Here is a 13,644-nt window from a genome sequence, read left to right on the forward strand (position 1 = left end):
GGGATCAGGCACCCCAGGGCTCACTGTGCGTCAGTGCAAGCCGAATGAATTAGCAGGGGAGGCCTGGGAGAAGCAGGGAATGGCTTGTTATTCCAGCTGAGCTCACAAAGTGGGGAGGGAAGAGTGGGAAGCTGAGCCTGTCCCCCACCCCCCCAGGGCCTGGGGAAGGACTGGGTCCGGGGAGGCGTCCCGGACTCCACGCTTATGTCTGGCTGCCTTGGGGACACTGTCTCCACACCGGCAGCTGACAAGCTCTGTGACAATCTCCCGCGTTGATGCTCTTTGCAGCAGGGTGATTAAAGGAAGACGCTGCTAGCAAACTTCACGGAGACTTGATGTGTTTTCTCTGTGCTCGAGCAAGACCCACGTGTTAGCAAGCTGCCTCTTGCCAGGAAATTACAAGGATGCACCCTGGTTTCCTGTAGCCAACAGCATCAATAACACGGCCACGAGTGAACCGGCCACAGCTGGGTGGGGTCGTATAGCGTGGCGGCCACTCCTCATGCTTCCCATAGCCCCGCTGCCTTGCATATCCGGGCCTGGGCCGGGCAGGGCCTCCTCCGCACCTGCAGCTTGTTGAGGCCGGTGTCCACGTTGCTGCAGAGAAGGTCACAGAATATGAAACGAACAAGGCTGACCTCCAGAAGCTTGTGGCTTTTAATAGTTAAGCCTCATCGCAAATAAAGGGATTTAATTTCTGAATGATTATACATGTTTAACACTTCTCAGTCATGTAATATGTCTAATAATTTAAAAGTTTTAAAGGGTACTGGATTAGACCTACCCTCCCCCGCCCCTCCCCCCTCGCTGCCAGGGAGAGCTGCCTGAGGTAGGCGTGGCGCTGCTGCGTTGTACTTATCCACGGGGACAAAGTTTGGATGGTGTGTTATTCTGGTCCCATAGAGACGAGACTCGGTCCTGTCTCCAGGGTCAGGCTCCTGTAATGGGGACGAGTTCCTCACCGCCCCCTGAGTGCAGTGCCTGTGGCCCCCACCCACAGCTGGCCCAGAATTCGGCAGCAAAACCCTCGGGAAATGGTGATTTCACTCTGCCGGCTCTCTCTTCCTCCTAAACCTCCACGATTAACCGGCTCGGCGCCATCTCTCACTCTAAATTCTGCCCCTGAAATTAGCATCTGTGCTGCCAAGGTGAGCACTACTACCCTGAGATCAAAAGGCTGCTCTAGGATAGACTTCTCTGGCTTTTGGAAGACAAATGATATTTTTAAGAGTCGCCGAAGTCATGTTTAACATAAACGAGAGAGAAACGGAGGCGGATCTGAGGTCTGCGGATCTGTCCCCTCCTTCCCTCTCCTCGCGTGACGTGCTCTGCGTCGGGATCTGTGCACGTCACGTGGTTATCTCACCCAGACCTGGCGGCGGTTCTCGGGGGGCGGAGCCTTTAAGTCGGTGTCACGACGTCAGTGCCGAACGGAACCGTGGGTTACGCTTTCACTTTGCAGAGGGACCGACTGAGGCATGGGGTAGCCCCTGGAGGAGCTCATGGTGGCTTTTGACCCCCCTGACCCGTGTGATGGCCAGGCCCACCGTCCTGCCTCTCCGCCTCCGGGAGGGAGGTGGCCTTTGCATAGGGAGCTGCGGGAGGCAAGGGTTGGAAATGCCCAGAGCCAGAGCGAGAGCGGGGAGTAGGCGGCAGGAGGGGCTGCCGGCCTGGAGGCAGGGCGGAGCATCCTAAGGCAGCGGATGAAGGATGCTCCGAGCCGCGTCTGTCTCAGAAAATGATGGATTGGAGAGGGAAGGGCTGGGATGTCGCAGTCTAAGGACGAGGTCGTGATGGCCTGGGCAGTGGATGTGGCCCCAAAGCCCTCCCCTGACCATCGGCCATCTGTCCACTGGAGCCCACACTCATAAAACCAGAATAGAATCCACAGTGATTCCTCAAACCTCCTCCACCAGCCCCCCAGCTCCTAAAAGGGAGACCAGGTACCTGACGCAGTGCCTGGAACATGGCCCGTGCACACAACTGTGCTGTCGGATGAACATGAAGGTCTGAATGACCCAGCAAGTGAATGCTCACGTGCCCAAGGAAGCCCAGACACGCAGCGCAGCCCAAGCCTGGGTCTCCCCACAGCCCATCCCGCCCCGCCAAGCCCCGGAGTGTCCACACACGGGGGATCTGCTCCACGGGGGCGCGCCCCTCCCCCATGCCATAAACACCCTCGTCCTGGCTCTATGTTGATTTTTCACGATCTCCCAGCCCCGCAGCCCTTTGAAGCGGATGAAATTCCTGCCGAGGCGTAACTGGGTCAAGGCTCGTATTTCGTGAGCGAGTTAGTGGGTTCGTTCTTTGTCAAAGGGATCCTTGATTAGTTTCAGTGATCTCTTTTCTATTGAATTTTACAAAAAAAATATTTGGGAGTACGTGACTCCCCGAAGGGGTCCTGGGAAAGCCTTTGCTGCCATTCAGAACGGTACAAGCTCGCACCCCAGGCCCCTTTGGCTTCATCCCGTCAGGATCTGACCCGACCAGCGGCCGGGGACCTCCCCCCGCTCTGAGCTCCTGCGGCGCTGGCTCTAATGACATACTTAGGATGGTTAAAGGGTCGTTTATAATTAATTCCTTATTTAAATCTCATCTTTTTAACCTTTCTCATATATTTTTTTTTCTTTCCTCAACTAGATTTTAAGTTCTTTGAGGACAGAAAGCCTGTCTTGTGACCTATAATCCCTTTCACATAAGCTGTCTCTGTCCCTGACAAACCGTAAAAGATGACAACAGAAAGACTCGGCATTTGGTGGGTCGTCCAGCAGACCGGTGTGAGCAGCCGAGCAGGAAGGTGTGCCATGCCCAGCTGCACACGCCCCCTGGCGGGTTGACTCCTGAGTCCCCACCCCCTCACCCTCTCTGACCCCTCCCTACCTGTTCTGTTTCCTACCCCTTCTTTTCCCTGTCCTTCCTCTGTTTAAAGTTCCTTTTATTGCCTCTTTAAGTCTATCTAGTACGTGCCGGGCACTGGGAAGGGGACGAGCTAACGGCATCCTAGTGAATCCTAGTGGGTCCTGACTCTGTTCTCCCTCCATCCTCCCCTCCCTCTGGTGTGTTTAATGAGCATCTACCAGGTAACAGCTTCTTGTGGACGAGCACAGGAAAGCTGGCAGACGCCACACTGGGTTCGAAGCATCCCCTGTGGGCCCCATAAGGCTGTCTGCTCGCAAGATCTTCAGGGAGACGCTCCGCTTTCTGCACGGTGCGGGGGGCCAGAGGGAGCGGAGTGATTCTTAACGACCTCTCAGTGCCACGGATTCTCAGGGCAGCTGGGGAACAGGTGGAGAAAACCAGGTAGGTCAAGGGCCGACGAGCAGCAGTGGCCGCCCGTCTTGTCTCTGGGAAGGCCTGGCAGGGGGCCTCCACGCACAGAATAGAACAGGGCACCGGGTCCTCCTGGAATCAAGCTTTGTCACAGGTGCTCGAGGCAGAAGAGACCACGCTGATCCTCAGGGAGGTGGGTCTGGATGTGCGAAGTGTCAGTGATGCGGGTGATAATAGCAGCGCCAAGAACGAGGAAGCAAAGAGACTTGCACTTGGGATGGGAAGACGCGACGTAGAACCTTGACTCTGTTACTCACTAGAACGTGAACTTGGGCAAGCCCTCCGCCTCCCTGACCCTTAGCCTCCCGCGTGCTCCCATGGGGCCTGCCTCTGACTCTGTCACTGCTCACGGCACAGCGTCTTATTTGTTTTTACGTCCCCCGCCCCCAAGCGTAGACTGAGCGTCTTGATGGCAGGGTCTGTGTCTTCGTCTCTGATTTTCCCAGTCCCCAGTGCTGTCACCTCTCCCAGGTGGGGGAATGCTCTCTTCTATCCCCCCCCCACCCTCTCACATGGGTCCCCATTTTCTGTCTTCTCTCCATCCCATTTACTGTGACATGCAGGGCAGGGGCTGAGTGAGCACCGGGGCCAGAGGCCTCTCACTCTAAGCTCCAAAGCTTGCCTTCTTGGGAATGGTCAACGTTCTCAAACTTGGACGGCATCGGAATCACCAGGGGCGCTTAGTTAAGCCCCAATGCCTGGGCTCCGACACTTGAGTTGCTGATTCAGTAGGCGTGGCCTGAGAATCTGCATTTTTAAGAAAGTCTCAGATGATTCTGATGCTGCTGGTCCAGGGACCACACTCTGGGAAACTCCACCATGCTTCTCTGGAGCATGATGCTCATGTCCCTTCTCCAGGGTGGAGGGTCCAGACACGAGCAGGGTCAAGACTCACAGGACTAGAAAGCGAAAGTCACACGACCTATCAACGCAGAAGAAAGTTACGATAACTGAGAACCCAGAAATCGCGATCTAACTCGATCCGGGTTGGGCTCTGCCCAAATCCCGCCGGACCAGTTAGTCGCTCTGGGGGTGAGACCCAAATGTGTACACCCTCTCTCAGGCTCTCTCTCCCCGTCGGTAAAGCGGGAGTAACACCCACTGCAGCACCACAGCGAGGGTTAAATGTCGACGTCCCTTTCACGGCGTCTGGCACGCATTAGGTGTTCGGCGGCTGATTCGGGTTTGAACTTGATCGGAAAACATCGATCAGCACGTTGCTGTTCCTCCCCACGTGGGGAGACGGTACCGAAGAGAAGTGGTACCGGGGCTTTCGGCAGATGGATTCCACGGGAAGTTCCAGGGCACGTTCACGTCAATACTGTGGACAGGTCGTGGGTAATGGATGCAGTTCCATAGTGATCGTGTGGTTTTCTTGGATAATGTCCTGGGCCGTATCATCCAGGCGGGGCCCCAGCATGCAGCTCAGTATTTTACTTTGTATGTGACCGGGACGTCCATGCGTGTTGGGTTTGGGGGGGCGGTGGGCGTGGCCAGCCCTCTGTGCCCCTCGGGAGAGCTGACTCCTGCACCCAACGAAGGGGCGGCCGTGGCGAGGGCAGCGGCATGGAGCGCCGGGTGGCTTTAGGTGTCAGTGGCAAGATTTAGCACACCACGACCCACGACTGAGCCTTGGGGAGGTCAACTGCCCTCTCCAGGCTGTGTCCTTCTCTGCCACGAAAGGGAAACTTAACCGTGGGGTTGACGGGACCCCGCGAGATGCCAGCCGTACGCTCTTACAGCAGTGCCTAGGTGTGTGGACCTGGAGCCCGGGATCCTTGTTGTTTATTGAGAAACTACGACCTTCCAGGCACACCGCAGAGGCCCCTCATCTGGGCTCCAAACACAGGAACTGCTGTAGGTGCAGGGGACCAATGGTGAACAAATATTCTCTAAAATACACGAGACGCTGAAATGGCCTTGCTGGTGCGAGCGAGGCCGCTCAGCTAGTGAGCAGGTCGGCGGGCGTGGAAACCCAGCCCCGAGGATGTGTCCTACTCCGTGACACCCCGACCTTCGTCGTCAGCAGACGCCGAGAACTATAACTTGTATGGAAGATGAGCACGTCGGTTTAATAGTTATTAAAGGAAGACAGTAGACCCAAATATCTAGACTTCAGACATTTTGATTTGATTTATAGATCTCGAATACTACCATATTCATATAATTCTTTCGTTATAAAATATGCAGTGGTACAGGGATTTGTATGGAGATGAGAATTCTTTTTAAAAATGTGGGTTTATAAATGGTTTAGAACAGGTTGCAGAAACATCGTCCGTTGCTCTTTTGAATGTATCTCGAGCATGCTATGACACAGCCTGAAATCATTTACTTCAGAATAAAAGCACTTCTCTCTCTTTCTTCCCCCCAAATGTAAGTGTATGTATTGCTTTGATGTATGTAATTGCTGCAACCATCTCTGTTGGAAGGAAGGCTTCTAACCCTTCTGTCTCCCATCTCTCGCTATTGTCAAGAAACAAGAAAAATGAACTCCAAGTGCATTACTTAAATGTAGCGTAAACATCGAAGAAGTCTGAGAACGGTCACAAATTTCCTTTTGCTTAATGTGGGCTTGAAAATATTTCAAGAGTTCTGTTTTGCAGGCATTCGTTCACTTCGCTATGGGAAAAATGTATCTTCGAGCCAATCTCGGGGTCTCAGGAATGCTCCCTGTGTCTGGCGCATAGTAGGAACTGAACGAGTGTTTGGCGACTGACTTGAGTTGAAGTAGATTGGAATGTGGGGACTGGCGTAACACAGAGAGAGATCCTCGGGTGCCCCTGGACACAGAGAACGCTCCGGCAGGGCCTGGGGAGGGGGAGCCCTGCAACACCCCTGGGCATTGGAGCGTGGCCCGAAGCCAGACAGCTGGTCCACGGCGGAGCTAGATTTGATGTCGGAATCCGTCCCTTGTCAGTGGTTTTAGCCCCTTGGCCTCCGTTCTGAGGGTCGAGGTGGCTGAAGCCAGGACTTTGCCTTCCGAGTCTGCATTTTCAGTAGCCTGTGCCAGTCTTCAGGACATAATTGCTCAGTAAATGTCCTTCTCAGTTGAAGGACAAAGAAAGGAATCCATATAGCAGGTGGGTCCCTCTAGTCTCCTTGCGTGAGATCGGATGGTAGACTCGAGGCCTGACCCATCCATACTCCGTCACCTAAATCATTCACCCGCTGAACCACGGAGGCTTCTCTCCCAGTGGCTGACTCTTGGGCTGTTTAGACACCGGGGTGGGTGGTGGAAATAGCCCTGGTCTGAGGCGCTGTGGACGTCAGGAGCGTCTCAGCCCATACCTGCATCACACTGGGGCTAGAGGGTCAACCTCGTCAAGTCCCTTCTCCTTCTGGACCTTGGTCTCCACATAACCGCTAAGATCACTACCAGAGAGAGAGAGAGAGAGAGGAGAGAGAGAGAGAGAGAGAGTGTGTGTGTGTGTGTGTGTGGGACGGTCAGCTTATTTGCCACAGAATCAAACTTTTCACTCCTCTATTAATAAACAAAATATTCTCACCTATTTTTCGGCAGAGAGAAGTTCTGGAATTTCAAGTCACTGGGTCCTTCTTTGGTTGTCCTTCTATTGCCCCTGGGAAGAAAGAAAACAGAGTATAGTCAGGAAGGAGTAAGAAGCTGGGGGTGGGGGTGGGGGGGGTGGAAGGCATTGCTTTCCTTCTTAGAAACAACCACCCGGTCAGATTTTAGGAATTAATGTCTCACACGTATTTCCAAATCTCTCTTAGCATTTCTATTAGGGTTTTAAAAAAAATCCACGTTTTAAATAATTTAATTACTTTAAATTACTATTATTTTTTTAATGTAAGAGTTTACTTCACGGGGGGCAGTAGCGGGGGATGGGAGAAACTCCTCGGAGAGGACGAGGACGTGATGTGCCCCTCGCACGTCAGCAGGGCCCCCGTGGGACACTCCTTCACCTCTGAGTCTCGGTGACGGTGCTCTGCGCAACGAAGAGCATCATACCTTCACTACGTGGTTGACGGGAGGCTGTCCAACAGTGCCCGTGGGCCAAGGCTTGTTCTAGATGCTTTCCTATGCTAGTCGAATTTGACCCCAAACTGGCAAACGTCATCTGGGGTAGGAAGGCAGACTATTTAAGGACAGCCACTCGGATTCAGATAATACGTACTTAACTCCTATGTAATTCAGGCACTTTGCCATATGGCGTTTTCTGTGAAGAGATTAAATTATTTTAAATTGAGTTTATTTGTTAAAATTCATTGAGGTGTACATGATCGTGGACCGTCACTATTACGCACCTTAGTTCATTTAATTAGCTAAGCAGAATATACTTTCTTTTCTTTCGCCGGCGTTTTATGGGCTTTACCCGCCACTTACAGAGGGAGCCTCCTCCCTCGTGTGTCTTGATGGCCGCCTGCTCAGCGCCTCAGACACACCGTCCTCCGGGCTCTCGCCGCCTGGGCCAAACTTGCTGCTTCTTGGCCCTTGGACTTTCTCTGCTCACCCCTTCTTTCAGGCACTGTCCCCCTTTTCTGAAACGCCACTGTCTTCCTTCTCTTCCTCTACTCCAGCTCGGGCTCTGAGCTCGGGCAGGCGGCCCTTCCTTAGCGAGACCCCCCCTGACCTCTGGGACCGGCTCCTTCACAGCATTTGTCTGAGTTGCGATTTCGCTTTTTTCTAACTTGGAACTTGTTTGATAAACCTGCCAATGTGCCATCTCTGTGAGGTCAGGGATCGCGGGCCTTGGCCTCCGCGGGGCTGGGTCGGCACCTGGCCCGCAGTGGGCCCGCGGTGGACTCGCGTGGATGTTCACGCCAATAAAGGGCTCCGGGAACTGCCCGACGATGACCTATGATCCCTCCTCCATCCGGGACTGTGTGTGCAGCCGATCAACGCGGTGTGTGGAAAACGGAGCGAGTTGTTTGCATGTGTTTGGTCACTGTGTTCATTGACCATCTAGAAGGACGATGGCATTATTTTGTTATTTTTTTTCATTTCATTCTTCAATTTTTTTCATAATTTCAAATGATTAAATTATTTCAGAGAGTTCGTTATTTCGTTGTTGTTTTTCCTGTCCGGCTAGAATTTGACTCGTAAGCCTGTATCTGCACTCCGATTTCTCCCCTAAGTTCTAGATATGAACATCTCACTATTTTCTGGGCCTTTCTGATAGGTTATCCTCCCGCAGACCCAGACCTTTTCTCCAGCAAGTGGCCCCACTGCCCGCTTAGTTTCCAGACCAGCAGCCTGCCAGCTTCCCTATTTGTCATCGCCGTCTGGCTAATTCGTTACCGGATCCTGACAAGCGACCCCTAAGAGTCTCTCTTTCTGCCCGCCCCGCGCCCCCACTCCCGGAAGCGGTACTCCAGCTTGGCATCAGCCCCCTCTTTGCTTTTCAGGCCCCCTGGATGCCATTCCACCCGCCAACGTGCAGCAAGTACCCCTTTCTAATTAAGCCGATTCCAGAGCAGCCTGTCGATCACCCTCCTCAGCCACTTCAGGCACTTCGAACTCATTTTCGAATCCAGTACTTCCAAAACCTTAGCGTTATGTCATCGGCCTTAATTCTAGAAGTTTCTTCCTGTGCACCATGAATGCCTTTGAATGTTCTAGTAAACTACTGCGTGACCTATAGGTTCAGCGCAGGTCACATCTGTCCAGGTGATACGATCTCTTTGACCAATTCGATTTATGTCACTCCACCTCCAGGTGCAAAAATGTTGAAAATGTCGACACCATCACCTGCTGCTTCTCCGGTGTGATCGCTGGGTTTACCGTAGAGCCTCGACGTGCTTCTGGAGAAATAAGCCATCTACCTTTTCTCAGCTTCCGGGAGACGAAGGCCGGAGAATGGCCTTGGTTTTTCACAGTAGGAAGAGTCACTGTTCAAAGCGTGGTGGCCCTTCTAACTGTTTTAAAGGGTCTCCTGAGAGCCTTGTTTGAGTCCAGCCTAGACACGCGACACCGTATCCATTTGCACGGTCCTCCGAGAGCCGCGGCTGCCATTCTGCCCTCTGTCCCTCTGGCTTCGTGCTCGTGTCACCATGGACCTTATTCAGGCATCTGTAAGATTCCTTTTCTTACAACTCATGAAACGTTCTACTTTCTTAAAGAGTCCATGGAATTTTTTTTCCCCTTATGAATCTGTGGGATTTTCTTCTCCCTAATACGATCGATCAATTCTTCTGTGAGGATCAATTCTGTTCTCTGAGTTTCTGTTACATGCCCTCAGAAGGACAAGAAGACGTTGCTATTTAAGCATTTTTAGTGATGTCACATTACCTTTTGTTTCTCCCTTAAATATGGTGTTGTGCTGTATTAGCCATCTATTGCCGTGTGTCAATATTATCACAAACTGAGCAGCTTAAGCAACATACGTTTATTACCTTATAGTTTTTGTGGGTCGGGAATTTAAGGAAGGTTTCCCTGGTTTCTCCGCTGAGGCCGCAGTAGAGCTGCCAGCCAAGGCTGGGGTCTCATCTCAAAGCTCACCTGCTTCTAAGTTCACATCATTGTTGGCAGGATTCAGATTCTTAGGGCCCGTCGGACCAAGAGCCTCCGTCCCTTGATGTCTGTAGGCCGGAAGCTGCCCCCTGTTCCTTGTCATGTGCGCGTCCCCTAAAACGGCCACTTGCTTCATCAAAATGTGCAAACCAAAGAGACGAGAGGGAAGTTTGCAATCTTATGTAATGCAGTCACGGGAATGACATCCCGTATTGTTTAGAAGCCGTCGCAGGCTCACTCACAGTGAAGGGAGGGACGTGAGCACCAGGAGATGAGATAATCGAGTGTCCGTCTGCCACACACGCTGCTTACGCAGTGTGGAAGCGTGAGCAGGGATGACACTTAAGTAACATCCAGAAGGACTTTTTTGCAAATTTACAAACCAAATCAGCTAGACTCTTTCTGCAGCCAATTTTTTAACCTTCCATGACTCCTGAAAATGTCAGAGCAATTTTCAAAAGTTTTTTAGCTCATTCCAGAAGACTCCGGCAAATTCCAGAATAATCTGGTTCTCCAACTCTTCGCTCTTGCGTGTGACAGGCCGCTCTAATTATTTTTGCAGCAGGATGCTGTACTCCGACCTGCCTTAAAATAGCACATCGGCCGTCTCAAACAGCTTCCCATTTCGCTCTTTCCAGTTGGTCCTTAAGCTGCATGGGTGGTGCGTGCAAACTTCCTTCCAGTTGTATATTCCTACACACAGCTTCTTCTAAACCTGGGAGCGTAGCCCTGCCCCTGAGCACCAGAGCAAGGCCCAGTTCTGTTGGGGATTTGACGCGCTGTAGCTTGGTGCTAGACACCTTTTATGTATATACTGCTGAACTCAGAAAAATTCAAGGGCACACCCAGGCTCCTTGCCACTGGATTGTTTTAAAGTTTGAATTTGAGCCTATTTACATAAGGCCTATTTGCTCAGGCTCATAAAGCCTCGCTACTCACTCCCTACTATCTTACATTTTTACATTAGGTGACTGGCCCCTGACCCCGGCCGGTGACCCTTCCTAGAGAAACTTGAGAAGAATGGCCACTCAGTAATGAGTTGACCGCACTGAGATCTTTTATTTGCTGTCCCTCACCTATTCGTACCCTGTGATGGCTGATCTTCTGTGTCATCTTGGCTAGGCGATGGTGCCCAGGTGTTTTGGGTGACAGCCCTGCTCCCCAGGCCCCCAAACCCCTCCTGGGCTCCCCTCATCCTCCAGCCTCTTAAATAGCCCCTGAAAGGCTGACTCTGGTCATGGGAACCAAGTGCTCTCAGACTCAAGTCCTTTATTGAACTGAATTGGAACTGGGAAGCAGAGCCTGGCGCCATCTTCAAGGCAAATAGTTACCGAGTAGCTGCTGTGTGCTGGGTATTGTGTTAGGACTGGGGATGCAGGTGGACAAGATGTGAGCGGTGCTCCGGTCCTCCCCGCACGAGGCTGGCAGCCACGTGAGAGGGAGCCAAGCCGGTGAGCGAGCAGCTCATCCCCAGTGTCACAGCTTTTCCCCCACAGCTTCCTACCTTCCTTTACTCCCGACTTGAATGGCTACCTGGCTGCAGGACAGCCCACCTGGCTGTGTCTTGACTTTCCCCGTGGGCACAGCTCTGACAGCTGCCCGGGGGACTTAACACCTGTCCAGGGTGTAGCCCCTCCCTGAACCTCCTTCCGGCCCCTGGGATCCCTCCTCCAGCTTTTCCTGACTCGGAGAGAGGCTCTAGCTCTCTGTTGAGATGAATCAGGCTTCGATTTTCAGGGACCGCCACCTGCGTGGCCATCATTGGTGTGTGCAGGTGCCACCTGAGCCGCTGTCATTCACCTCACACAGAACAGCAGCAGAGGAAATGTTTGTGCATGAGAAGATCCAGAGACAGAGGCAGGACTCTCTTCAGGGCGTTACTAATTCTTGTTTATTAAGGCAGAAGATGGATCCAGAATGTGCTAGAATAGACCGGCTCTGCCTACGGGTTGCAGAGGCAGAGCGGAAGGCGGTGTCTGAATTTAGCTCCTTCCTTTCTCAGAATTAGAGTTTTAAAGTTTCTCAGAGCACACGGCTCGGTGGAAAGGTAGATGTCATCTGCTCACACCTGTCAGTCGTACAGCTGAGAACACGCGGGCCCAGGGAAGAGAGACGGATGCGGATGGCGGTTCCGCCCGGCTCCACGCGTGGTGCTCGTGGCCCCCGCCACGTGGCCTTGGCTTGCCCAGGCCTTGTCCTCCAATTACAAGTCTTTTTCGTGTGTCTTCTAAATAAATTCTCCCTTTTCTTTTTAATTTTCTTGAGATGAAGGAAGGCAATAGATAACCTAATTTAGAGAACAAGAAAGTAATCCTGAATCCTTTATGTTCAGGTTTCAAGAAACCCCATATAACTTCTTTCTTCTATCCTTTTTAAGAGTTCATTTTTTATCGGACGTTTCAAGTGCGCAACATTATAATTTGAGATCTATACACACTCCAAAGTGATCGCCCTGAAGTCCAGTTACTCGTCATCACTATGCCTTCCTCGTTTCTTTTCTGTTTCAATTTGGATTTAGCAAAAGGAAACAAATGAACCAAGAACCAAAAACAAAACGAAAACAAAACAAAACGAACCACCAGAGCCTTACATCTCATCTTTTCAAAAGCTTGCTTCTTCCTTTTCTCTGTCTCATCAGAGGTTGTAGCTCCCGAGAGACCATGAATGTATGCAATACACAAATACAGTAACAACAGTGAATTACCCTTTTTCTGGGTCTATAGATCTCTTCATCGTGGAATTTAATTTATAGATGGTCACGCCTCAAAGATTCTGGAAGCGCGATAGAAAACAACATGAAAAAAGCAATATGCGTATTTAAAAAAAACCCTCAGAACAAAAACTTGATTTGTGCCTGGTTAGTACACACCCGACAAAAACCCAAGAGTAAAAGGGACAGAAACGGTGTCCTGTGGTCTGCGGGAGCGTGGGGGAGGGGCTTCCGGAGGAACGAGCCCCCCAAGGCCATGTTCTTTCCTCCACGCCTGGTCCAGCACTTTCTGCCTCCAGAAGGTCCCAGGAGAGGAAGGGAAGTCAAGGCAGGGCAGGAGGGGGAGGAAAGCGAGGCCACGTGCCGGCTCCTCCTTCTCTTCTCCGGGAACCTCGGGCACCTTTGTCACTCGTCTCTTTCCTTCCTTCCATGGTGCTCATCGAAAACCTGGCGTTTCCGCTTGCCTGCAGCGACAGCCCGTGTCCCACATGGTCTGGCCCCTGCCCCTCACTTCACAGTTCTCTCTCTATGGCCCCTGCTTTGCACCCCAATGGCAGCCACCATGAGCAATCGGTCTGCCTCAGGGCGGGCCTGGTTCCTCAAATCTACGTCCGTAAGCAGAGAAAGCAGCATAACCACACCCCCCGCATCTCAAAACGCCCACGACGACGAGGCTCACAGAGTGACACCAAAGGCGAGCTTTCTCGTTTCTGCGGCCTCTTGTTTCTGTCTCTCAGCCGATGAGTGTTGAGAGAGCTCACGTAACCTGCTCCCGTCCCTCAGCAGAAAGATGACAGGACTGTGCCTCTCTCTGTACGCCCGGCTTTTAGTGACAGGCGCCACCCACAACAAGGGCTCGCAGAGGTGGGTGGGACTCGGTGTGTGCAGCTCTGTCCCACGTCACCGTCCGAGGAAGAGGCATGAGTTTGCAATGAATCCCCTAAAACTTGGCGTAATGGCCGCGTGGGCCTAAGCCCCTACGAAGTGCCAACCACTCTTATTCCTGTGGATAGGTTATACTTCATGGATGGAGCAAAAGAAGCCCAGAGAGGCCACGCACGTCGCCCGTGGCCACACAGCTGTGCGGGTCTGAGCTGGGCGTTCACATCAGTCTCGTCTGACTCAAGGACCG

The 13,644-nt window shown here is 52.3% G+C and overlaps 1 protein-coding gene across 1 annotated transcript in view; it reads right to left on the minus strand.

Annotated features, from left to right (window-relative positions):
- Positions 1-13,644, minus strand: part of CLNK (cytokine dependent hematopoietic cell linker) — a 106,403-nt gene that overhangs the window by 74,414 nt on the left and 18,345 nt on the right. Inside the window, exon 3 of the mRNA XM_023536621.1 lies at positions 6,837-6,908. Within this exon, the coding sequence (XP_023392389.1) occupies positions 6,837-6,908 (72 nt within the window). The remainder of the gene's footprint in view (positions 1-6,836; positions 6,909-13,644) is intronic.

This window comes from Pteropus vampyrus, unplaced genomic scaffold, assembly GCF_000151845.1.
Source record: "Pteropus vampyrus isolate Shadow unplaced genomic scaffold, Pvam_2.0 Scaffold163, whole genome shotgun sequence".
Lineage (NCBI taxonomy): Eukaryota > Metazoa > Chordata > Mammalia > Chiroptera > Pteropodidae > Pteropus > Pteropus vampyrus.